Genomic DNA, 25829 nt, shown 5'->3' on the forward strand with positions numbered 1-25829 from the left:
CCGGGTAGCCATTGGTAGATTCCCCAGCATGTTAACCCGCGCTGCCAATAGAGACGCGAAAGGCATACGCCCTCACAGTACCAGGCCAATGAGAGGGAGGCGGGGGCGGGACCGAGGCCGCGGGAGGGCGCGGCCGGCCATGACGGGGAGCTGCGCCCGGCGCAGGGCGGGCTCCTTTGTCTGGGGGCCGGCGAAGCCGTCGCCGCGGGCGCCTGGCCACGGGGGAGGCCCCGAGCCGGTGGCGGCGCCGCTGCCATCGCGCTGTCTCCACGGCAGCCCAGCCGAGGGAGGAATCCTCGGCAGCGGTGCCGAAGGAGGTCGTTAAAGGCGGCCGCTGAGGGGAGACGGGCGGGCGGAGAAGCCGAGGCGAACGGGCAGGGCAGCCCCCGTGTCGCTGAGGCAGCGGCAGCGCCTTTTCCCCGGCGCCCACCGGCCCGTGACCCGCCCGGCCTTTGGGGCACGGCCTCTGGTTTCGTCGCGTCCCAACTAGATCCACGGAGGCGCCTTTCCCCGCCGCTGCAGGCGCGCCCGGCCTCTGCTGCAAGAGGCTAACGCAGAGCCGCTGCTCTCGGAGACGGTGCCCAAGCTCTGAAGCAGACCCTGCCTTGGGCAGGCTCCGGGAACCACCCCCACGGGGGGTGCTGCGTGATGAAACGCAGCTGCGGGTGGCATACATGCAGTACAGCACGTACCAGCGTGGCTTCCTTGCACTTGCAGGGCAAGGGAGAATCGTCCACGGCAGGATTCTTACTCCATTCGTCTGTTATGATAGTGTGAGATTTGATAATATATAGGCCAGGTGACTCTTATAATGCTTTTTGTCCTTCCATTGCAGCTGCTCTTACTTTAAATTGGAAAAAAATATAGCAGAAGCAAGGATTGTAGAAGTTAATTGCCTTTTAGCAGAGCTGATGGAAGGACTGCTGAAGGCTTTTCCTCCCTACACTAGCTAGGTAAAAAAAAAAAAAAACCAACAAAAACAAACCCAACTCCAAAACCAAAACACAAGCCACTTTTCCCTGCAAACACTGGCTTATATCTTTAAGCAGCACAACTACAGCATTACCCCTTTAAAACTGATTTACTTAAAACGGGCAAATCAAACTAGGACCATCTTTCATGCCATATGTACCAAGCAGTTCACAGAATAAGCCTGAAATCTGATTGTTTACACACAATTCCTAAATAATTGTAGAAAACATCTTACACAATTCAGGTAAAATTACTTCTAAAGGGTTAATGAACATTTGCTGTTCTAATTTGTCATGATACTTTATAATTTGCTTCCTCCCCTGAAACAGAGAACTATATAGTACCTTTTATTGATGCACTTAAATTACAGGGTTGCCTCTTTTGTCCTTCACTATCATACTGATTGAAATCAACATCAGACAAATTATCATAATATATCAGTATAGTAACATTTAAGTGATAAATGTTTTTGTTTGCTTCCATATGCAATTTCAGGACATTTTTCTAGTATTTCACTCATCTCATATCTTTCGAGATCCCCAAATACTGTTATGAAAGATAACTAATATTTTATTAGTATTTTAAAATATTTTGAAGACCGCTGTTAGGCCTTTCATATTTGTGTTTGTCTGACTGGACCAATGTATCTAATGATATGGTGGCAATTCATATGGACATAATGTCATGGTACTGTATCAACACATGATAAGGTTACTGAAATTGGTTTAAATCTTTGCAAGCTGCCCTCAAAAACTGAAAGCAGTTTCTAATTTTTAATTCCTCATAACATGCTTCTGCATTCAAGCCATTATTTTAGAGTGATTTTTAAATTATGACTGCTTTTATTAATGTTAAACCACTTCAGAATGCATATTTAATAAATATCCATGGTTTGCAAAACTGCCACTTACATCACACTTCAACTTTCAAAGCTGAGGAAAAAATCTCATGATTAAGTACAGAATTTGAGTTGATGTTGCCATTTACGATAAAGTAGCTGTGTCACATCACCTCATAAATTGCCAACATTGTGACAGAAGATTGTCCCTTTCAAAGGGTATATGAAAATGGAAGTATGACGACTCATTTGTATCCAATTTATGTGACTATAACTGAAGTATTGCACAGAGTATTGAACTCTTCAGAACATATATTAAATTTTGTGTGTACATAAACAGCAACATTTCAGTTAGGATCAGAAGAAGCACAAACAGATTTGTGTGTAAAATTTGAAGAATTAAAATGCCTGCAGTGCTTTGAAAGTGAAAAAATAACCAGTATGTTAGTTTTCCTGTTGTATATCTGTTTTCAGAATCATAATACTATGACTTAAAGCAAGGATGCAACGGCTGATTCTTTGAGACACTGACACTGCAGGGAAATATACTACTAACTTTTTATAAACAAAATCATAACAATCCGGTAGCAAAACAATAGTTTCATCAAAACAATGTTAAAATTATTGTTAAATTTTTAACCCAGAAGGCCTATGTGACCTCTGGAGAATTAAATCTGATCTGCTATGTCTGACAAGTTGCAAATTCACCTGAAAATTTTGACGACCTGGACTTCTGATGAAAGACTTGTCAAACATGCACAAAAATCTGATCTTCCACCCAGACTTCTAATTCAAAAGTGTGCAGGTCCACCTGCATAGTGCAGTAAGGATTTACAATAGTATGATGAACTATCATTGTCATCAACAAAAAAAATCAGTTCCTAATGACAAGGAGATTTTCATATACAAGATACATGAACGCTGGACAGAAACAATTGCTGTGAACACAAAATACAGAAAACAAGCCTGTAAGGAAAACAACTACAAGCTTCCTAATAAAGCTAACAGGCTGCATTCATCAGAATGAAAATTAGGTGGAGCCAGCGTCTTTTTCATATTCTTAGTTACAATGTCAGTAACTGCAGCCCATAATACTGTGCTGTTCCAACAGTGAAAGCTACTGGAAGACAAATTTTGCACAGCCCACATTACTTTTATTTCAGCAACTTTTTTTTGGTACCGGTAAACTGGTATTTGCTTGCATTATATATTTTTGTGTCTCACTTTTTGCTGAAATCTGCTCTCCTCAACCTAACCTCTGTCAGTCATCACCTGACAGCCATGGACAGATGTCAAAAGGATCCCATGAGCAAGCTCAGATCAGCCCTCTAATGTCAAGTGAGGTGGCTGATTGCTGTGGAAGATAACCAAAGTAGACGCATCCTTTGGCTCAGTGGTACCAGGCAATTACTAACCTTGCACTAGGCATCCATGCAGATTTAAGGCAAACTGAACTGTGCTGTCCACAGAAGCACATCTAACATCTGGTTTTTTCTGCTGGAGAAACTTCAGCCAATGGGTTACTTCTCTAAAGCTTCAGATAGCTGTTAGCATTTTGTCCAATAAGGCAGGCACTTTTCTAAAGACATTATTACTTGAAGTAGGATATGATGACTAAGAGGTCAAATAAAAAGTAACAACTCCTCCCTGTTACAGCCCACAAGTCATTTTCTGTTCCAGGTTTTCCTCCCACCTGAGTTACCTCTATCAATATTAAAGTATTTTATATATGGAATGTTCTTGTGATAAATGCATCTGGACACAACAGTGGAGATCTGAATTCCTGCCTGCTATACACTTTGAGTGACCTTGCCAAGTCACTCTAACAACGGAATCTGCTACCACTTTGGTGGAAAATTTACAAGGTAGATGCAGCTGCAGTTTAAATACAGGACATGTGCAATGTCCCTCTCATCTATCCTGGAACATGCATACTGTTCCATGCAATTCTAACCAGCAGGAGGAGAGCAATTAACTCCACATTCAATAACCTGCCTTTGACCAATTTGGTTTAATTAATGTTTTCTGTCTTGTTTTTTAAAAAGATATTCCAAATTTGGATGAAAAAAAAGCTGCCAATTTTTAAGTAACTATGTGACCTTCATATTAGCATCTGGACTGCACAAGTCACTTGTAAGTAACATTTTCTGCAATTGCCAGTTGGACCTGGGTTGGTGCTATTGTATAGTGACCAAGGCTGCCCTTGCTTGTTCTTCATACATAGAACAAACTTGTTCCTAGGGCTGAAAATCCTGCATTCTTAAATGCACTCCATTTATCTATGGAAATATTAGAGAAAAAATTAAACAACATCCATGTGGGACGGAATAGCAGTCTTCATACTTTGCTTTCTATAGGCCCTTTCATCCAAATAGCTCAGAGCACTCTTCTAGAATAGATAATATTTATCTGCTATTTGTAAAGATAATCTTATGCACAAAAGAAAACAAAATCCTCTGAGCCAGCCTTGTGGCTGCTTTCACATCATGCATCTCTACCATATGCTACTGTTCAGTTGTTAAGCTAACCCTGCAAGTCAATCTTTGTTTCTTTTCAAGAGCAGTAGTAGTACTCCATTGACAACTAGTACTTTAAACAGTCTGGCTTCTCCCAAACTTCTCCAGCCAGTGACTTCTGTTGAGTGGCAGTTTTTCTTGTGAGTCATTATACATCCTGATGTTTTAAATTCAAACTTGTGATAACAAAGCGTACTTTGTTGTTCCATAGGACTGCTGTGAACTACAGTTAAGCAACTCTTGCTCCAATTCCTTAGCTTGGTCTACTATATATACTGCTGGTGGCACACAGACATTAATCAGGAGCACAGTCTTTGGCTGCCAAGAATCCAGGTGTAGTTGCACTTACATGAGCAAAACCATAAACGTCAGTACCTTTGTTTTCCCCAACAGAGGCAGAGTAAGTTATGTTTCTGAAAGCACAACTCTGCTGGTATGGCTGTTTTTTATATAACTACCATTCTGGGATTGCTTTGCCAGTCTAAACACATGCATATTATACCAAGAGAGTACTCAGACTTGACTGGCACAATATATTGCTAAAGAAAACAGAAAAATTTGCAACTGCCTTACTGTGAGGATACCAACGCAACACACATCTATCACATGCTACATCTATAAGTAAAACAGACCAACATAAGGAGATTTATACAGCAAAACAATTGGTGCCGAGTACTTAATCTCCATGCTATGTGCATTTCAGACAGTTTTGCTTCAGGGTAAATCTATTACCTGTTGGAGTACACTTTAGTGCATTCCTGAAGCACATCTACCATTTCCATTCCGTCTGAAAACAGTCCAGTCCCTGTGATCTGAGGTTGCCCTGAAATGTGAGCCAAAGCACAGTAAATAGGCACTATCAGAAAAATCATGTAAGGGCACTACTAATCAAACTCAGGTACTAATGTAGACCCACCTGTCATTGACAGGGCAGTTCCTCACTAAATTCCTCACTAAATGCCAGCCATTCAAGTAAGACATGACAAACATGAGCTGTATAAGAGCATTTGACTAAGACCTTGGCTCTATAGTTATTTCCAGTAGCTATTCACAGCAGAGCTAGTACAGGGAGACAAAAAAAAAAACCACCTAGCTTTCTCATTCACCTTTGTCTTGGAAGAGCACATTCTTTCAATGAGAAGCAAAAGCCTCAATTATTGAATACTAATTATAATGTTGTACCACAAGAAGACACACTACTGGCTCCCCATATTCTCCAGTTTATTATTTAATCTATCTTAATTAATGTCTGAGGAGTGATGTGGTTTCCTCCACTGAACAGAAGCAATCAATGTGTTTACACAATCTGGTAAGTTACTGACCAAAGTTGGCTCTGTGCCCATAAGGGCTGGCATGTCAGACAAGATATCCATTGAAAACACTTCCTCTGTCACCAGAGGCAAGCTTGTAAAGCACCTTATTGCATCAGTAGGCACTGTCATTCTCAGAGGCCACAAAACAAACTCATAAAATAGTTTCATAAAACCAGCTCAGTTCCAGAACATTTTACTGAGAATATTTAGGCATATAATGATTATCAAGAACGTACTGAAGTCCCATTAATTCAGAGCAAGTTAAATGAGGACTAAATAGGCTTCTAAGTGCTCACATAAAGGTCAGCTTATACACTTGTTTAAATTCTTTCTTACTATTACATAATAATTGCAGAGTCCAAACACACAGTAGCATCATAACATTTCATATTAATTTTCATAGATAAAAATGTATTCTGCATAAATATTTTCATAACAGTTATTTCTATGCTATTCAGAATAATTTAAAGAAGTTCAAATCCCATACCTATGTAACAATCACAGCTTCAGTGGAAGCTTTATTATCTGTATGCAGGGATGTTCTGGTTAGGGGTTTTAGGTTTGGTGTGGGTTTTTTGTTTTGTTTTAAATCAAAAGAATACATCACAATGCCATTTACAGCTCAAACACTTGAAGAGAGAGATCAGGACTTCATGTGCATTTTTATAATGTTTAAGAAAAATCAAGGTTTTGCCTGTTGACACAAATACTTAATAATGCAAATATTACAGTTTTAATGAGTAATGTGATAATTCAAGCTATATTTAGTAAAGACACAAAGAAAGAAAACACGATAAATCACACATTGAGATGAAATGAAATGCATGCTGAAAAAGGTACCATTTTAAAAAAGATATTCAGAATATGGAGGTTTTTTGTTTTACTCACCTGTTAAACCTAATGCCTCCATTGAAGTCACTATCAAGTATTCTTCAACTTTGCAGTCCTGCTTGCTGTTTATTTTACCTTTGTGTTACAACCACTTCTAAAAACATACAGTCTCTAGCAATACATTACAGAACTCTCTATGTAGAGTGACCTTTTTGGCATGATTGAATGCAAGTTATATTAGAACAGGTACTCCATTCTGATGATGATTCTTAATTCTCTACCAAATCCTTTGTAAATATATTTTTATATATGTAAATATATATTTTAGATATAATTTATAAATCTATAATATATTTATATCTCTATATATAAAACAGTAGCTTAATCAGGCCACACAAAACTTCATGTTTAGAATAAAGGTCTCAATAGAGTGCTAGTAAATATTCCTGATGTAGCCTACATATCTTAAAGCTATACTGTCCATCTTTGTCTACTTGTAAAATAGCCACTCCTTTTCCATTTGAGATTTTGCAGATAATCTTCAGAACATCTTTCAAGGTAACGGATTTTCTTCATTATATTTGTTCTCTGCTAAATTAAGTATGGCCTTCTCCTCCACTTTGTTTCTCCAATTTCTGATCCGTTTTTAGTTTGCATTTGTTTTTCTCTGTTTATCTTTCTAGTACAAAGAGACAAAAATTTAATGTGAATCAGCGGAGAAATTGCTTTTTTCTTATTCATGTTGTATATGACTTAGTAATCCTTGCCCATCCTACTTAAAAGTTTACATTAATTATTATTCTTCTTCATCATCTATGATGCTAAGTTCAGTCCTTATGTCTTCGGTTTTAAGAGATATGGTAAATTTAAGTACTTTAATCTGATAGTGCTTTTTCATTCAGTTTCTAAGTTCTTGATACAGGCTGTTCCAGAGATATAGTTACTTTATATATTCATTTTAGACATTCAACATTTTCTTCACTCTGTTCACCTTAACTTACATTTCACAGCATGAGTCATACTGATGGGTTATATAATTCTCAGTTTATTCTATTGCCTTTCCAGTTGATTACAAATACAGATTCTATTTTCACCAAGTCAAGACCATTTCCTAAATCCTCAGAGGCTATCAACAAGATTTCTCTGCAGAAAATTAATCAGATGAAGAATGTTAGCAATGTTCTATTACATGAATCTGAATGATATAAAACTAATTCCTAGTAGCTAATATTCCATATAAATAGGGAAGCTTGCTAAGCCACCAATGTGCATGATTTAAGTTCTTCAAGGTAAATTTGAAATGTAAGATGCTTTAATTATTGCCTTATTACTGCTTAGTATTTCATTGACTCATTTGGAATTACTTATTTCCTTTCCTTATGATACTATGAAAACAGTGTTCTAAATCTTATAATTAGTTTGGTATATTTCATTTGTAACAAAATCAGTTAAGCTTTGAACATACTGAGGACATCCTAAGGCCCAACTCATTCTCTGGTCTGTTAAGAGTGTATTTATTAAAGCTACTGGTAACAGGGAGACAAGACAATTACACCTCGACCATAATGTCCAGGTATGGCAGAACATTAAGGTAGTCTCAACTCAGTGTAACAACAGAGTCTCAGGTCTGCCGAGGATCCAGACTTTTTCCACAGTGAACCTGGATTCTTGCCCTTCAGTAGCATTTTGTGAGGCTCTGGCTTTTCAATAAGGAAACACTGGGTTTGCTCTTTCCTTCCTATTATCTGTACTGTATCTCTGCTGCGATTATCTAAAAAAATTTTTTTTGGGGGGGGGGCGCAGGGGAGGGAACCTGAGCCCCTCAAAGTACTTTTAACATATTTATCACTATACTAATTTTCAAGGTCCCTGATAATTAAAAACTTCTCTTGCCACAAACATTTGATGCAACCACCTAGTTTCAAGACCAGTAATCCAGACCAAATTTATCTTGTTGCATAAGCAAGAATTGGCAGTGACAACTTGAGGCTTGCGAGTTAATAAAGCTTTTCTTTTTGCAGATTTTGGGAACTCCCCTAGATTCCATTTAGGTTGCCACCTTCACAATGACAATACCAGTTGCTTGTCTTGTCTAAGTGACTGTCAGTCTGAAAAGGTCACTGCTTGTAAAGCTAGAACTAGCTCTGAGACTGTTCCACCACTTTATAGGCAAGAATATGCCAGTCCCTCTTCCTTTAAGGGCTTGCTTGGCACATCCAGGTATTAAGATTTGAAGGGTCCACTCCAGTCTGCAAGGGAGAAGGCAGATTCCAAGTACCACGAGGTCATGCAGGAAGAATGATGCTCCAGACATTGTTTCAGACATTCAGTGTTTGAGAACCTTTGTGTTTTCTACCTGATCTTACTGTGCTTGGAGCGGAGTCCAGGCAGGGCTAGTAACAAGAAGATATTTGCTTTTGGGAAGGGAGGTGGTGGGCACATAGTAGTTGTCAGAAGTTGGAGAGTATTTCACAGAATTGATTACTGTGACACTTGGTCTGGGAACATTCCAGTCAATACATTGTTTACTAACCTGGAAAACAAAGCAAAATGCCTCAAACCTGATTATTAGCTTTAAAGAAATATTTTCCAATTTCTTACCTAGATAAGACAAGTATAACTATGCAACAGCATAGAATTAAAAAAAAAAACCCCAACAAAAAAACCCCCAAACAAACCACATCACCAAAAAACCCCAAACCAAAAACAAAACCCCAGAAAAATACAGCACTCTTAAAAAGGAATTAAGTACCAGAAATAGACTTAACTTAAAGCTCTTTCATTGCTAATACGTCATGAAAGATTTCACTTCATCTTACCCCACAAAGTTACAGGCAAATTAACATAAACATATGTGCAAAAAGGCATAATCTATTAATGTTGACAAAGACTGGTCACCAGATTGACTTTATTCTGATTCTAGTTTTGAACACACATGTAAACAACAATTATGAAACAATTTTAAGCAAAAAAATATAACTGAGTTTTTACAGATACTTTAAAATTTCTTCTGCTACCATTTTGATAGAAAACACAGGAACCAGAAATGTCTTGCAAATTTATGACTTTGAAAAGATGTTATATATAAGCAAATTTAGTAAAATGCTGTGCAATAGTTTTCCATATACTTTTTTCCTTTATATCCTTTAAAACTGATACTTAAAATCCCCTTTTATTCTTAAAAATACTTTTGTAAAAATAAAATACTTTAACTTTAGCTAGTTTACTTTTTCCAGTGGATTCATTACAACTATAATTTGCATACAGTAAATTAGGCACTTCATGAATACCTGATCATTTCTATGGACAAGCACCATTTGCTGATATCTGCCACTGCAGTCCTGATCCTGTTTCCACTGAAGCCAGTGACAGAACTCTCATAAGCTTCAGAAGAAGTTTAAAAAGCTCACTTTATTAACTATTCTGACATAATAAAAAGTAACATCAGAGGTTTTAGTTATTTACTGTTTATTTTAATTGTCAGAAAAAGCAAACCCCAGATCTGGAATTTTGAGTCAAGCAAAGCAAAATACATCATTATCATCTGTTTTTACATCTAACCTCTGACTTTTCTTTTGCCTGGATATAAAAAATAAGAATAAGTTTTCATTGTTACAGGACTACTATAAAAACTAAGGTTTATAAATGCTTTTAGCATGAAACAGCATGCAACCATTTTGATTGCCAATTAGGTAATGTCTTCAAAGAGAATGTCTTGTTCAAATACGCACTGATGATTTTTTTCTTAAGATATAAAAAAGCCTGCTATGCAAACTCTCAGTAAGAGCAAGCCATCAAAGCACAGTTTTGTTTTAAAATATGCATTTGTCAAATTAAAATTTAAGACAGCTATGGCTATTTCTTTGCATGTAAAAATAACAATAACATTTTTTACTCATACAAATACATGATTTAAACAGTCATCAAAAAAGGACTAACCGTTTCCTACAGCTCAGAAAGACGGTCTGGAAGGCTCCGAGTTTGAAACCATGTACAACCCAATAAGACTGTATTGATCTTCTTGCAATCAAAGTGGTCAAAAAGTCATTTACATAGTACTGAATCAACAACCTGTGACTAGTCATGCAAGCAGTCCTGGTATCTAGAAGCTATTTGAATATGCAAATACAAAAGAAGTAATTGACTAAATGCTGCTTCAGCATCTCCTGGCAATTACAAATCTGGGAATAGCCTTTCACAATACTTCACCTCAATGGCAAGTCTAATTTACTGCTGCCTCCATTACAGACACACACACACTAGTGAGAATGCTCAAACACACAAGCTTGAGTACAGAAGAATAGTTGCACATCTTTGTAAAGAATATCAGAAATCTTGCTACTTTGTAATAACTAATTAATAATCAGAGACTTGTAAAAAGAATAACATTCAGCATATATAAAGAAAAAATAGCAGTGATCCATTACTAACTTCATATTCAGCATTCAAAATAAGTGAAAACAGAACACCAATAGCAGCAAAATAACTTAGGGTTTTAGGAGATTCTAGCTAATATCAAGATCCTTTATCACCTATACTGGCACTGAATAATTGAAAAAAGCATGCATTTAAATAGCTTTTTAATTCACAGATGTTAGAACATACAAAGTGCATCTTAATACCCAACTTTTTCAGCAATAAGACCACAATAATGTCACCTTGCAACAAATAGCTATTTTTACTAAAAAAAAAAAATCTATGAGCAGTCACTCCAGGCTTTAATATATTATACCAATAAAGAAATGAAGCCAAAATTGGACATGTAGAAACCAGCTGATATATGTAAACTTCATATTCAGCTTCTCTTTGCAAACAGATACCTGTACCTTACCTGCCTGCTGGGGAAGAAAAGAAGAAAACCAATATTGCTAATTAGACTATCAGGAAACAGGATGTCACAATATAAATAATTTTATTCCGGTCAAAGATAAGCAAATCTGCTCCCATGATTTTTTCAGTAAAACCAAACAGACACTAAACTACATTTCCTATCTACTCTCAGATCAAGTTTTAAAAATAAGACGTATTGCTGTACTATCTGTAGGAAAACAAATGTAAAGAATGCCCCCTGCTTTGCCCTCCCCAGGCAGAACATTGTACCATGGCACTGCTAAAAAGTTTAAATGTTATTAAAGCACTTAATGCTACAAAGATAACATACATTCATTTGACACACATTAGCATCAGCTATACAATCTTAAAAGCATATGTTGAAGGGAAAGCAAAGTGTGGTAAAACCTTCAGATAGAACAATAAAAGCAGCAAATGTTTCCCCTCCTCAGAACTGAAAACATGTTTAAGGGTCTACTAAAACATCTTTAAGAAGAAAAAAAAACAAAAAAAACACCACCCACAAAAAAGCACTGACTGTTTTGGGCAAAGATGACCTTGCCCTGGAGGCAGGGTGATATTTAAAAATTTATTTCTGATTATAAGTTCCTACTTAATGTAAAAACAGTTTTCTTCTTTTGGTTTTATCCAAAGGATTTGCGAGCCTGATAGGGTATGCTACCAGTTTATTTAAACTTTTGCTTTCCTTGCTATTTTTAGCTTGTGGAGGCTGGCACAAAACATTTACTAGAGCTTAATGGCTTGTTCTCTCATTGCTATTATTACAAACCATTCAAATGGAAAGTTGTTAAGCGTGCAGTTTGAATTCATAGGTGCTTGTTTTCCACTGGTTGACATCTGCATTGATCATGTTGCGCTCTGTGAAAGTAACCCGTCCTTCTGAATCGATGAGAATGACCGTGTTAGTCCTGAAACAACATAAGGGTAGAAGGTTAAGCCTTGTGTCCGTTATATAAATTTGCAGGGTCCCATCCCTCACCCCCAAAGATTTTAGCTCATTTTTTTTTCTTGACCACATCATCACCACACTAGCAGGGCAGAAATCATCCTGGCAAGTTCAACTGGGCATTTTCAGTCCCTTCTTCTGTCACTTCACTGCTCTGATTCCCTGTTGCACTTGCAGCAGCTGACACACAAAGCTGCTCATTTACAGAGAGTATGATAAAGGTTATACTTTTTTTAGTGCCAAGCGTTCCATTCAGAAGTAGCATAAAACCAAGTTTTTCTTCACAGCCTACACTTACCCTGATGGGTTATTCATATCAATAGTAGTCTTTCATGCTTTCCTTTCAAATCAATTGTCCATTAAGATTCAAACATAGTTAATTATTATCATAGGACACTGATACACAACCACAGAAAAACTTCTTTCTCTAGAAACCTTCCAAAGAGGAAATCTGTTTTCATGAAAACCAGATTCCATTCATGCATCTATGCCACTTTGTCACGTGTAAGCTGTCATTTCTCTATGGACACTGCAGTAGCCTGCCAGAGAAAGATGACTGACATGGTGGCCTTCCCCAAGTCACTTCACAGTTGTTCACTTATATAAAAAAGTGCTTAATTTCCTCAGAAGACTATCGTGAGGCGTAATTAACAATCTCTATTCACTAAGCCATGTTGCTAAGGGAAAGATAAGTGTGAGTGTACAATTCTAGTAGCAGGGAAGACTTGAAATACAGTGTTAAATCACCAGTAAGAGGTCAGTATTTCTACTGAGTTATCCCTGTTTCCTTTGAAATAGCTGGCCTGCAACCTGTGAAGCAAGGGGAAGAAGATGCTTCTTTACCATTTTAAGTCTTCATTATCCCATATTTAAAATGTTCTTTGAATACATTTTATAGAGATACTCAGCTTTTGTAGTGGTTTCTTTCTCAGAATACCAACTTAAAATACTTAGGAGTGAGTGCTCTCTGCTTATCAATTTACATCTCTACAGTGTAAATGTTATGGCTGACCATGCCAGAGACCAATCTGACAAAATCATTAGCACACTTTTAGAGTAGGAATTCCCTACCAGCAGCAACAGGGTTCACCTACAATTTTGTCCCATTGAGGATTAAATGCAAGATGCACTGCATTATTCTATTTTTCTTACAGCTTTGGTAGAACAGTCTGAGCAGAAAGTGAGAATATCTCAGTAAAAACAGCAGCATCAGTTAGGGGAAAGTGGAAATACATGTTCTTTTGAACAAGAGTAATAGGTTTTTAATGTATGAAAATGGCAGCTACGTATTAGCTATGCAGATGACACATTCTTGCTCTTGGAAGAGAAATGTGTTCTGCAGTTCCGCAGATATAGAAGATAATTGCGTTTTTCTGCTAAAAACATGCTTTCAAAGCTTTTCATGTTTTGATAAGATCAAAATTAGAGGTGGTCAGATCTGCTGCTACACTGGAGAACCAGAACTGTATTATCTTGTCTTGGACAAACTGAAGCTATGTCACATTCCCCACCAAATACAAATTATAATGTGTACTTAAAATGCTCATCAGTAGCAAATCTAAGCCACCAGAATACTGAGCAAGGAAACACTTCACTGAATTACACTTGATTAATATCTGAACAAATTTAAAGCAGTCACTATAAAATTAAAACTTATAGCAGCATAATTTTGATTTGAGATATGCTTTGATCCGGTACACATCTATTTCTGACTATGAATTTTTTACCTTGTTCCATAACCTGGGGAACGAACACATACAGCTGCATACTTGTTCAATATAGGACGTATATAATCCTTCCCTTGGTCTTCAATTGCAGGGTCTGGTAATTGACTGAAAAAAAGTAGTAACATAATAAAAAAAGTGATAGAATTCTCCAATATTAACACATTCATCCCTCTTGAACGAAGCTGTGTTGACCAAGTGGTTGATAAATAACAATCACTTTTTTGAAAAGTACAAGAGTGTGAGTTGTGTTCAAAACTAAAGTATGAGGAAAACCAAAGATGAAACAGCTTGTAAGCTCTTTCCCAAAGAGATTCTTTCAAGCTCTTGAACTTTTGTCTCACTTTAAGAAATATTTTTCATATCTTGACAAGTTTTTCACTTTCCTTATTATTCTTTGTCTATCTTTCTGTATTTTAGTTTCAATTAAAACATTAATGATCAAGTAATTTGAGGCACATCACATAAACCAGCATTTTTCCAGTTAGACTTTAAGAGTTCTTTTTGTGTTAGAGAAAGACCTCTCTGCTTCCTTCAATCTTATTTGGAATACGTGGAAAATACCTGGGACAATCCTTCAAATAAAATTTGTGAAGATGCAGCAGAAGACAAGGTAAGCTTACACACAAATTTCTTGGTATATTTTCCTATCAAAGCTTGAAAGATATTTAGAAACTTAATTTTATTATAAAGCATATCAAGCTTCATTTATTGTAATTAAACAAGAACCTGCATCCCACAGAAGAGATGCTAAGGTCACAAAGGTTACTGCAGCAACCCTACATCACTGGCTTTCCATTCACATCACCAGAACATATTCTCAAATGCTAGCCGCAAGTACAGCTTCCTATTTCAGTAATTAAAGATTCCAATTTTATTTATCGAAGTCCAATTTAACTATTATTATAGCAGGTTTCTGTGTTTGATTTTTAAGCTTCTTCCATCTTCATGAAATAATCCCATTTCTGCCTCCTAGCATAGACACAGTTGTACCTATTAAATAATAATAATTCAGCAGCCTATCAGCTGTACAGTGAATGTTGGGGAAGAGGGCGGAACAAAACAGACTGATGAATTCAACCCCATTTTCAGAGCTCATCCTGATCTGTAGGTGAGACTGTGCAATTTATTATACTGTAACTGACCTTTACATCTAACTGGGATCATTTTCTTTGTTGTTGTGGTGGAGAAGAGGACCTGTGGGTGTTTCAGGGAGAAGCAAGATTAGGTGCAATTCTAGTGTAAACAGAGCAACTAAGCTCTTCTGACACCTGTATTGGGCATATGGCTGGAACATATCACAATATAACAGAGAAGGCACATAGCAGGGCACTTCAGCCCATGAGAGCCGTCAGCTTCTATCTCACACTCCACCACTGGCAGGTCTTGTATGCTCTGCACAACCGGCTGCTATCCAGCTTAATAACCCCAAGCAGCTTTAAGGAGACTGGAAGGAGCTGCAGTACATCCCTGAGATCACAGTCAAAGGCAGGGCTGAAGCAGAAGAGAGGGGCTAAAGGACAAAAAACCTGTATCCAGCAGGAAAGAAGGGAATTCTGAGATTAAACCAACCATTGTACCCACTTAATTCCTGTAACACACACAAAGTGATCATAAAGTAATATGCAATAAGATATTTTAAGAAAGTTCAGAGCTAGTGCATATCCATGTGTTCATATTTATTATGAAAAGATCATTTAATCTTGAAGTGTGCTTTGGAAAGATTACAGACTTAGTTTTCAATATTGCTTTTTGTAAGTAAATATTTCCATTTTATAGTCAGATGACTTCAGATGAGATCATACTGAATTACTGAACGTTAAGGGAGGATCATTTGGACTGTATTGTATCTTATACTTTACCTTTTGCTAGTAAGAAGACAAAGGTATAACAATTTTTTTACAAAATCACTTATCTTCTTTCAGATGAAAAAAGTAATTAAGACAGGTTAGTAGACTTCCCAATTACTACTCATTGCTTAGATGTCCGAGTTCTTGTGTAAACATATATTTTGAACCACTGAAAAATGCCACAAGCATGAATGTCAGCATTAAAATTTCCTTTACTTCTAAAGACCTAGGTTATGGGCTGAGGTTCACTGTGTAGCCAGTAGTGAGTGCGTGCAGGAACCTTATTTAGATATTCAAACTCATCTCTTGGGAACTTCCTTGACCAGAGGCCTACAGCTGAACTGTGCAAGTACTCCCCTTTTCTCCTTCCCCCATTTAGCCTAAACCAATTGCACTTTTGAGGAAGGCAGCTGGTTCGACTCTGAAAATAGCTTGCTTCTCCACCCTCTGTCTACACTCTGGGTAGGAACACAGAATAGCCAGCAGCTACTAACACAAACCTGCTCATGGGGGATCTGGACAGAGGGATCTGGACAGGCTGGATCGATGGGCCGAGGCCAACTGTATGAGGTTCAACAAGGCCAAGTGCCAGGTCCTGCACTTCAGTCACAACAACCCCATGCAGCACTACAGGCTTGGGGAAGAGCAGCTGAAAAGCTGCCCAGCAGAAGGAGACCTGGGGGTGCTGGTTCACAGCTGCCTGAATATGAGCCGGCAGTGTGCCCAGGAGGCCAAGGCAGCCAACGGCATCCTGGCCTGCATCAGAAATAGTGTGGCCAGCAGGAGCAGGGAGGTGATTGTTCCCCTGTACTCAGCACTGGTGAGGCTGCACTGAGTGCTGCGTTCAGTTTTGGGCCACTCACTACAAGACAGACATTGAGTTGCTGGAGTGTGTCCAGAGAAGGGCAACCAAGTTGGTGAGGGGCCTGGGGCACAAGTCTTATGAGGAGCGGCTGAGGGAACTGGGGTTGTTTAGTCTGGAGAAAAGGAGGCTGAGGGGAGACCTTATCGCTCTCTACAACTGCCTGAAAGGAGGCTGTAGTGAGGTGGGTGCTGGTCTCTTCTGTCAGGTTGCTGCAGACCAGATGAGAGGAAATGGCCTCAAGTTGCAGCAGGGGAGGTTTAGATAGGATATTAGGAAAAATTTCTTTACTGAAAGGGTTGTCGGGTATTGGAACAGGCTGCCCAGGGAAGTGGTTGAGCCACCATCCCTGGAGGTATTCAAAAAGCGCACAGACAAGGCACTTCAGGACATGGTTTAGTGGGCATGGTTGATGGTTGGATTCAATGACCTTAAAGGTCTTCTCCAACCTGAATGATTCTATTCTATGATTCTATGTAAACAAGCGCTCTGTGTGCAGGAAGAAACTGAACCTTACCTTACAGTGAGCATCCACAAAACTTACAGCAAGCAACTTACACATCCCTTGTCTTGCACTCATTACCCTTACTAAGAGAAGTGCAATCTTTAAATGAAAAGGGCACAGAGAAATCAGCATACAGTCTATGAGTACTAAGACCACAGTAATAATGTTTACTGTGCCTTGCTTAAAAATCAATATTGTTGAAAGTCATCCTCTGTGGAGAGAAAGAAGACTCCTTTTGCCCTTCATTACCCAGCTTTAGTCAATTAATATAAGGCTAAAGTTTCTTTTACGTCAAAATAGTTTCTGTATGCAATTTTCAAACTGTCATATCAAATTCTGAGTAAACTCTGGCTATCATGTTCTTACGGCTCTTGATTATTCATCACTGTAAGAAGCTCCTGCACCAAGTCTTCTTTGGTAAGGTCTTGACTTCTCTTGACCACTTCTGTGAAAAGCTGCTTCCCATACTGAAGTTTCTTCCATGGTGTATCCAACAAAGAATTACTCAATCCATATATTCCTAGACACACACACAAAAAAACCCCACCAAAAAACAACCAAACAGCCCAAACAACTTATTAAGCTCGGAGCAAAGAAAGTTAATTTATGCACTAAGCAAAAAATAACTTCATAATTACCTTATCCCACATAGTCTGAGGGACAAAACCAAACGTTATCTGCAAATTCATCATGATTCTCTTATAATTTGCTTATTCATCCTATTGCTAGCTTTCATTTTGCTTCAAAAGTGAGATCATTAAATTACGTATCAAAGATGTATATCATGTGACAAAATAAATACAACACCCCTTCAAATAGTAAGATTCTCCTAGGTGTGTAACTCATAATAAAATAATGTAACCATTTCTCAACAACCAACTCTTCTAGACCAGTACTTCTGACTATTTTATTAGGGGGGGGCAAAAAAAGCCCACAAAACCAGCACACAACCACAAAAAAACCCCAAAACACCCACTTCAGAGCATCATTGCTTTAATTTTACTAAAATTACCTAAATTTGAGATTTTCAGCACTGTCATTAACACAATGTACACTGTGGTGTGAAATCAGGTGAAATATCAAAGCCTTTTTTTTCCTCCAGAACACAACACTAATAGAAACATTAGGGTATTACATAACCTAAGCACAAAATAGCTCCTAATCATAACATTGAGTTTATTTCTGTAAAGCAACTTTAAGCCTTCAAGCTTTACATGTCATAGAATTAATGAAGTCTGTAATAAGGAGATTATGTGATAAGTTTTAGATTTAAAAGTAATAACAATCAACTGTTTACAGACCAGTCCCTGTGGACCACTTCTAGCTGCATAGTATCTACATACTTACTAAATAATGTTGGGGGGAGGAAAGGGTGGCGGAATCAGTTTAAGTGGAAAGAGTATTCTGCTGATTTGCAATTGTCATTACAGATTTCACAAATTTTAATACAATTTAAGTGATTCCCCAGCTAATCTTTATCTGCAGGTATGCTATAAAACACATGCCGCATTCCTAAACAGGAGACTAGAGCAGACATGCAGCTTACACTAGGCTGTGCATAAGCACTGCTCTATGCTAATATTCAGTACCTTGTTTCACAGTTTCACTCTAATCCGTATTTGCAGCAGTTACTTTTAACATCTGGTTTGCTTAACTATGAAAATGGTACCACAAAATAACATCATTTTTGCAGTCTAGTCTTTTCCAGTTTAGCTATATTAATCATAATTTATGTTTGCCTCTGATTTTACTCTTGAAAAACACTGCAAAGCAACATTTGATGACAAGAAGGAGCTTTCTCTTTAGAGGCACCCTATATTTCTCACCACAGTCCAAACAAGCACGCACAAAGATTTCCAAACCTTGTCTCTGCTTAAAGGCAGCCATGCACACAGAAAAGGAATTTACTGCTGAAGCATGGAGACCAGAACTCTCTTTGCTACAGTCTGCAGATACCTAAAATTTGTGATTCAGTTTCTCATTACAAGCGGCCAGATTTTTTTTTTGTAATGTTTGTATTAAAACATATTTTGTGCTTGTAGCTGTAAAAAATCTAACAGCTGTTTTCTAAGGATTTATGCTGTAATTGCTACAGTAACTATTTGCTGACTGGCAGCATTAACCTAAGCAGGCAAAATAAGCCACTGTCATTAACTGTTATCAACCAGCTACACTGCTCAGAGCCTTCTATGTGTCCTTGTCCATTTAAATTGGCTTTTTGGTGATGAATTCTGGAGTATTGTTCTATGTAGTTGGCTAGCAAAGGACTAGATTTTAAATTTTAAATCAATCCACCTGATAAGACAGATAATTTTTTTTTTTTTTTTTTAAAGCCAACTCTGTCCCTAGGTGGGCACAGTCACACTATGCCCTTAACACTGCTGGGTAAGGAGAGTTAGGGTCAAATCCACAACCCTTTGAAAATTCCATTCCTCAAGACAGACTTCTGTCCTTCAGTCATAGTTAGCTAAGGGGCATCTCACTAATTGCAGTGCAGGCAGGTATACTGACATGGATAAAAGCTTTTAACAAACTACTGATTCTTCACTGAAATTTATTAATAAATCCTTAAATGAATTTAAGGACATTTAATATTTTTTGGTTTTTTCAAGAATGCAAAGAAAAAGTTAGTGAAAACAATGCTTAAATAGCTAAATTACTAAAGCAATACAGCTACATTCTGACTCCTTTAAAATAACAAAAAGTTAATATTCAGACCTTTCTGAAGAAAACCTACCAGGATTTAGGAAAACAGGTTCTGGTTCTCCTTTGTTTCCATAGTAGCAAATTACATCTCCTTTGGTGGTACTGAAAAATATAAATACGAATTTCTCCTTGAAAAACCATCAACTTCTATATTTGATTATGCTCTAATTTCATGCAATCTTCAAACACATCAAGATGTTTCTCCCACTGTTACTACTATGAGCCCAGAGATTAATTGATGAGTTATATTACTCTCTTCCTCTCAAAATATCATATTAGCTGTACTACTATCACATAGTACCCTTATAATTTTTAAACATAACTGTAATAAAATTCAGTAAAAACCAAGAACTGCTGCATGAAAGTAGCCAGGCTTAACGACAAAAATCTGTGCAGTTTTGAATAACTGGAAATTTAGTTACTTGGGGGAAAGGGGCATGTCAAAACAAAAGCACAGTCCATCACAGCAAGTAACATTTTCCCATCATTTCTTTTGAACCACTACTGCATTCTAAGAGGCTGACTACTGTGGGACATTTTATCTGGCAGAAATAAGTTTTTTAGGCCCACTTACGGCAATGTCATAGGGCATAGTTGGGTCATTTAAGTGACAGATATGCATTTTCAGGCCATTTTCAGATAGTTGTAGTTACTGTTTGTAAGTTCTCTCTTGCGCACAGTTTAGCAGGGAGGATCTCATATAACATTCAAAGACGGCTTCCAACTTTGCAAGTAACTCTCACTTGGCAAAGGCAGTATCAGCATATCCAAAGAGCATAGATTTTTAAGTAGTTGTTCTGATATTGACAACACAAAACCCAAATCAAGTGATAAGGAAAAACAACCAACCAAGGTCATCAATAAGCCTTGTGTGTCTTGTGGGAAATAGAGGGTGGGGGATGGATTGCCATTAGATGGCTCACTCTCAGCAACCCTCAATCCCATCAGCTGACATGAAATAGTGATTCCTCAGACTGCTACCAGTTGGTGGCTTTTGGTGGTGGTTTTTTTGTTTTTGTTTGGGGTGGTGGTGGTTTTTTTGTTTTGTTTTTTAAATTTGCCAGGACACAGCCATGAGGTCATATAATTCTGTACTTCCCCGTAGTGATTTCCTTGTTCACAGTGGAAGAGAGTATTATTGCAGTTACCAACAAATACATTCTGACTGTAGTTCAGCTTTTAATTTGTCCCTCAAACTCTAGCTCCTTAGACAGCAGGTAAGACTTTTTGAACTAAAAAAAACCCGAACACATACAAAAGCTTGCAGTTAAGATTGAATTTGGATTGAGTAGCATAAAACATAATACAGTAGAGAAGCCATTTCCAGCTCCTCATTTTTTCCTAAGATAAAAAGACATATCTGTGCCTTGATGCAAATAACAGTATATAGAATGTAATCTCATTAATGATGTACTGGAAGTTAAATTGCTCTGCAGAAGTTAGCACCTGCTACTCAAATCTTACTAACAAGCAAAGCAGTCTTGATTTAGCTGTTTATATTCTTCTTAAAAGGCCATTCTGAAAGACATTCTATAGCATCCTTTGCAAAACAGCCAAATGAAGAGGGAAATAGTAACTTATTAATTATACAAGTCAGAAGAGGCAAGAGGAAGAATATAAAAAACACATAAAGCAAAAATAAAACTGCCATTCCTCCTCTGTGCACTACTCTTCCTCCTCCCAAACCCATGAGACTTTCCTGGTACCGTACAGAAAGATGTCCAAGTTTTTCGGCATAGTTAGAAGAGAGTAATTATAGCAGATAGTATTTGTGTATTGTTGCTTGTGTTGTTAAATAAGCTCTCAGTTATTCAATTTACAATTTATCTACTGTTAAAAGAAACGTGGCATTTTTTGAACTTTCCTCTAGAGGCTTAAAAGACATTTATTTTCCTTATCCTTGTTTTGCTTTTCAACATTAAAATCCTTGTTCAAATTTACCTTATGCTCAACTCAAGACTCCTCACTGAACACCCCAACTCTTCACAGACAACTGCCCACATCAGAATCGTGACAACTAGCATACTTTAGTTTCAGCAGGGCACTGAATATTGATCACTCCGTTCCTGTTCTGGCCCTAATTCTTATGCACTGAAGATTTTTACTAGTCTCTGATAGAGTTCTGATGTGAATGTATTACTCGTGATTCAGTAAAAATATTCTTATCCATCAACAGGGGAAAAAAAAAAAAAGTATGTTAGTGAAAAGGCCATTTGTTTCTTTAGTCTATTTGGAGTATTTGCATTGGGAATACCTAGTTAGTCCATACCAAAAGCAGCTGAAACAAAGTAGAAGGAAAACACAAGATGCAACCAGAATTTTCTTTCCTTAATTTCTTGAGATGCAAATTTCTGTTCCACTACCACAGATTAAACTGTGTATGTGACCCATTTATGGAATCTGTTAAAACAGTTGTACTTTCTTAATCAGAGACAAAAGGGGTTTTTAAATTATTATTTTTAAACACACTAAGGCAGAGAAATACAGCATCTTCAATGAATATGAGAAAGTGCTGCTGCAAAGCACAGGTGGAAGAAGAAAAATAAATTCTATTAGCAACAGCCTGAACTTCCCTTCTATTTCTTGAGACTCCTTCAAGTACAAACAAGTTCTGAATTAAAAGTTACACAGAAAAAAAAGTATAGTTTTTTCATGAGCAGGTAAACACAGCAATCAAAACAACAGCTGTTTTCACCAGACACATAAGCTTATTCAATAAAGAAAATGTTAAGTATTAGAAATAAATTATTGGAAGAGGGAAGAAAACCTCTAATGAAATATTCACCTATTATGCCAGTTCAACAAACTTTTTTGCCAGTATACTTGTCTGCAGAAATATTTGGATGAGAAAAATGAGCAAAAGCTGTATTTCCTGAAACGATTTTTGTAGTCATGCCATATACAGTGAGAAGTCTGACTCTTTTTCCTATTACTAGCTCCCTCAGTTAAATTACCAAGATATTTTGCTTTTAAGCTAGATGGACAGTATTAAAGTTTTCTAAAATTTCAAATATAAAACTCCCATACATTCTTCCCTTATCTGGATTCTGCCAGGTCTTCAAGGAGACAGGAAAAACTTTAGATAGCCAGAGAAGTTTAGCCATACTTTATTTGGCTGCAAATACTAAGCTATATCTCTGAGATGCCTGGGACCTTACAGGAGTGAAAAAAGAATGGAGTTCAAAGGGTCAACAGACATTCTATGAGGAGATCTGGGTGTACGAGTTCACTTATTCAAAAACCAAAGCCTCTGAAAAACAGGATGATAGTCATCTTCCTCAAAGCATGTTATGACCCTTGCAAAGCCTTACATAAACAAAGTCTAGACCCAGGCTGAAAACTGAACAGAAGTTATACTTGATGCTCTCAAGTCCTTGTTTATTAATGTTTGGTTAGGACCAACTGGCCATTTTAGAAATGTCAGGTTTTTCCTCTTCTCAGCATTCTTTATATTTTCTTTACGGCTAGTTAATGGTTCACATAAAGTGATGTTAACATGTATGATGCGTGTCTATCCCAGCTGGGGTTAGACACCTTCCTACAAGCCTGGTTCCAAACAGTACATTTAGAGTTGGCACATGGTTGGTACTAATACTAGAAAGAATCCCTTGGCAGCTAAAAAAGGAGAGCATTGAGCTGAGCTGTCATTAATAGACCAGTCTGACTTCTTGGTCCCAGTCACATGCTAGGATATGAGAAGTCATATATTTGTAAGAGTACACTGGCACACTGCATTTTCCATGAACAGGGGCATGGAAAAAGCAACATGCAAGTAAAGTATTTTAGGTCACCTAAAGTTACTGAATTGGTGTGTTTCATGGAGCAAACTATTTATAAATAAATAAAATCCAGCTGGAATTAATACAATACAGACAACAACTAAGCACAGGAAGAACAAATAAACCAAAGTTAAAAAACAGGAAAAAAAAAAGTTGTCTGCTAATGGCCTATTTTAACATTAGCACTAGAGTCATTAAAAAAAAATACAGTGGCAATTATAATACATAACATGCTTGTAATATATTTAAGCAAATAAAGCAACATCATTAAGGTCATTATAGGTTTTTTTTTTCCAGTTAAGACACCAGCAATTACACAAACTATTTTATTGGTGCATTAAATACTCTCTTTTCAAATTGTCAAACCTGTATCTGCTTTAGAAGGTCTATGAAGAGAAAAGATCAGAGCAATTGTTACCACCTGAGGTCTCAAAAGACAGATTTTTAGATGGAAAGGTAGACAAATGGCCCAAGCAAGCCCTTGAACACAGCTGTAAGACAAGTCCTGTCATAAATGAGACTGCATGCTGAGTAAGTAGGCACTGCTGACTTCCTTTAGCAATGGCTTTTTATAGGAAAGAATATTATCATCTAGCATGTGTTCTGAGATTCTCATGACTGACAAATTCAGTAACAAGATCCCCTGAAGTTCAACAAAAAGATGGGGAATACATACAAACTGCAGGGTCACTAATTCAGGACATCTGTGTCATATTGTTTTTACGTGCCACACTCCCCCGGAAGTGCATTTTCTATTACCCTTACCTCCACTGCAACACTGCTGCTGTCTTCTGTCAAAACAAGACTAAAGCCTTCCAAAAGACTTTGGAAATGGGGATACTTCCAAAATTTAGTTCACTGGGCCAGTCAGCTACTCTTATCATTTGGCTCTGCCTACTGTCTTCCTACTGTTTACAGATACTCAGTACTGATGAACATCCAGGCAGAAGCCAAGAGGGGAAAAAAAAACAAAACAAAACAAAAGAACAAACCAAAAAACCAAATCACTATAAGCTTGATCACAGCAATAGCCTCAAAATCCTGGCCTGGACTCAGATTCTCTTCCCTCCCAGCTTTACAAGTATAGATAACAATTTCACTGGAGAAGTAATAAAGGCATAATTATAAATGATGACAATAGGACCCAGTAGACGTATAATTTTTTTTTTAAATCCCAGTCACAGCTGACAGCAGAAAGAGAATAAACTATAACTACATAAAAATTATGCTCTTAGATACATCATTCTGTCAAAAACCGTAAGCAATAATAAATGTTCTAGGAAATATTCTAGGCAGCATAATCTCAGTAGTAATAGGTGCTTCACAGCCATGCAGAGTTTGCCACAATTACTTCTTAATGCTGATGAAATATAAGCAATATCTTTCTGCACCCCTGCCTTGCTTCAACTTCAAGGTGGCTCCAAGTCATGTTCAACAAAAAATACAGACAGAAGAGAGAAAAAGTAATGAGGCCATAAAGCTCCAGAGGGTGTGGTTATCACCAAGTGATCATTTCCCTGGGCACTGAGCTCTAATCTTCTAACAGGGTCAATATTTTACCAACAAGGACATTGGATTGTTTTATGAATAACACGTGCATGTATTTTTTGTCAAGGGGAAAAAGATGAAATTGGCAGCTTGAAATGCTGAAAAGTAGTTTCAACTGAGTAGTACAGTTCACAGTTTAATTTCCTTTTGTTCAATTTTCACAGGCTAATCAGAAAACTCTTTCTGTTCTGAAGCTAAAAACAAACAAGAAAACACAAACCCACCAACTATAAAGCCCAAACATTTTTGTACATATGCCACCTACCATCAGATAAAATGGTGAAAAGAATACTGCTGGACACTTACAGCATACAAAGTCTGCTTTAAAGTACTACTCTGAATTTGTTGTCAGGGTCTAAACATTTCTTTGGTGTTGTTCTATTTTTTTTTTTGAGTCAGGCAGAAGCTGACACCAGACGGAAGAGATAAAATAAAAAAGTTTTTCAGAAGCTTTTTTCCTTCTCTTGACATTGGACTGTCCATCTCATTAAACTTGCAAATGACTGAGGATCTACACAGAAATATTTCAAAGGTGGTAGTATAGAACACATTAGAGAAGTACCTGGACACCTCATTTTCATGAGGAAG

The 25829-nt window shown here is 37.4% G+C and overlaps 1 protein-coding gene across 7 annotated transcripts in view; it reads right to left on the reverse strand.

The window, feature by feature from the left end:
* Positions 1–7886: 7886 nt before the first annotated feature.
* Positions 7887–25829, reverse strand: part of TANGO2 (transport and golgi organization 2 homolog) — a 44752-nt gene continuing 26809 nt past the window's right edge. For 4 of the 7 annotated variants that reach the window (XM_052796743.1, XM_052796741.1, XM_052796742.1 and 1 more), the window contains 4 exons: positions 19946–20016; positions 17575–17728; positions 13995–14099; positions 9922–12229 (listed from right to left, as the gene is read on the reverse strand). In XM_052796743.1, the coding sequence (XP_052652703.1) occupies positions 12109–12229; positions 13995–14099; positions 17575–17728; positions 19946–20016 (451 nt within the window). In that variant the 3' untranslated portion in view covers positions 9922–12108. Of the gene's footprint in view, positions 9004–9760; positions 9855–9921; positions 12230–13994; positions 14100–15136; positions 15189–17574; positions 17729–19945; positions 20017–25829 lie in introns of those variants that run through there. The other 3 variants (XR_008236619.1, XM_052796744.1, XM_052796745.1) reach the window with 3 other exon arrangements.

This window comes from Harpia harpyja, chromosome 9, assembly GCF_026419915.1.
Source record: "Harpia harpyja isolate bHarHar1 chromosome 9, bHarHar1 primary haplotype, whole genome shotgun sequence".
Lineage (NCBI taxonomy): Eukaryota > Metazoa > Chordata > Aves > Accipitriformes > Accipitridae > Harpia > Harpia harpyja.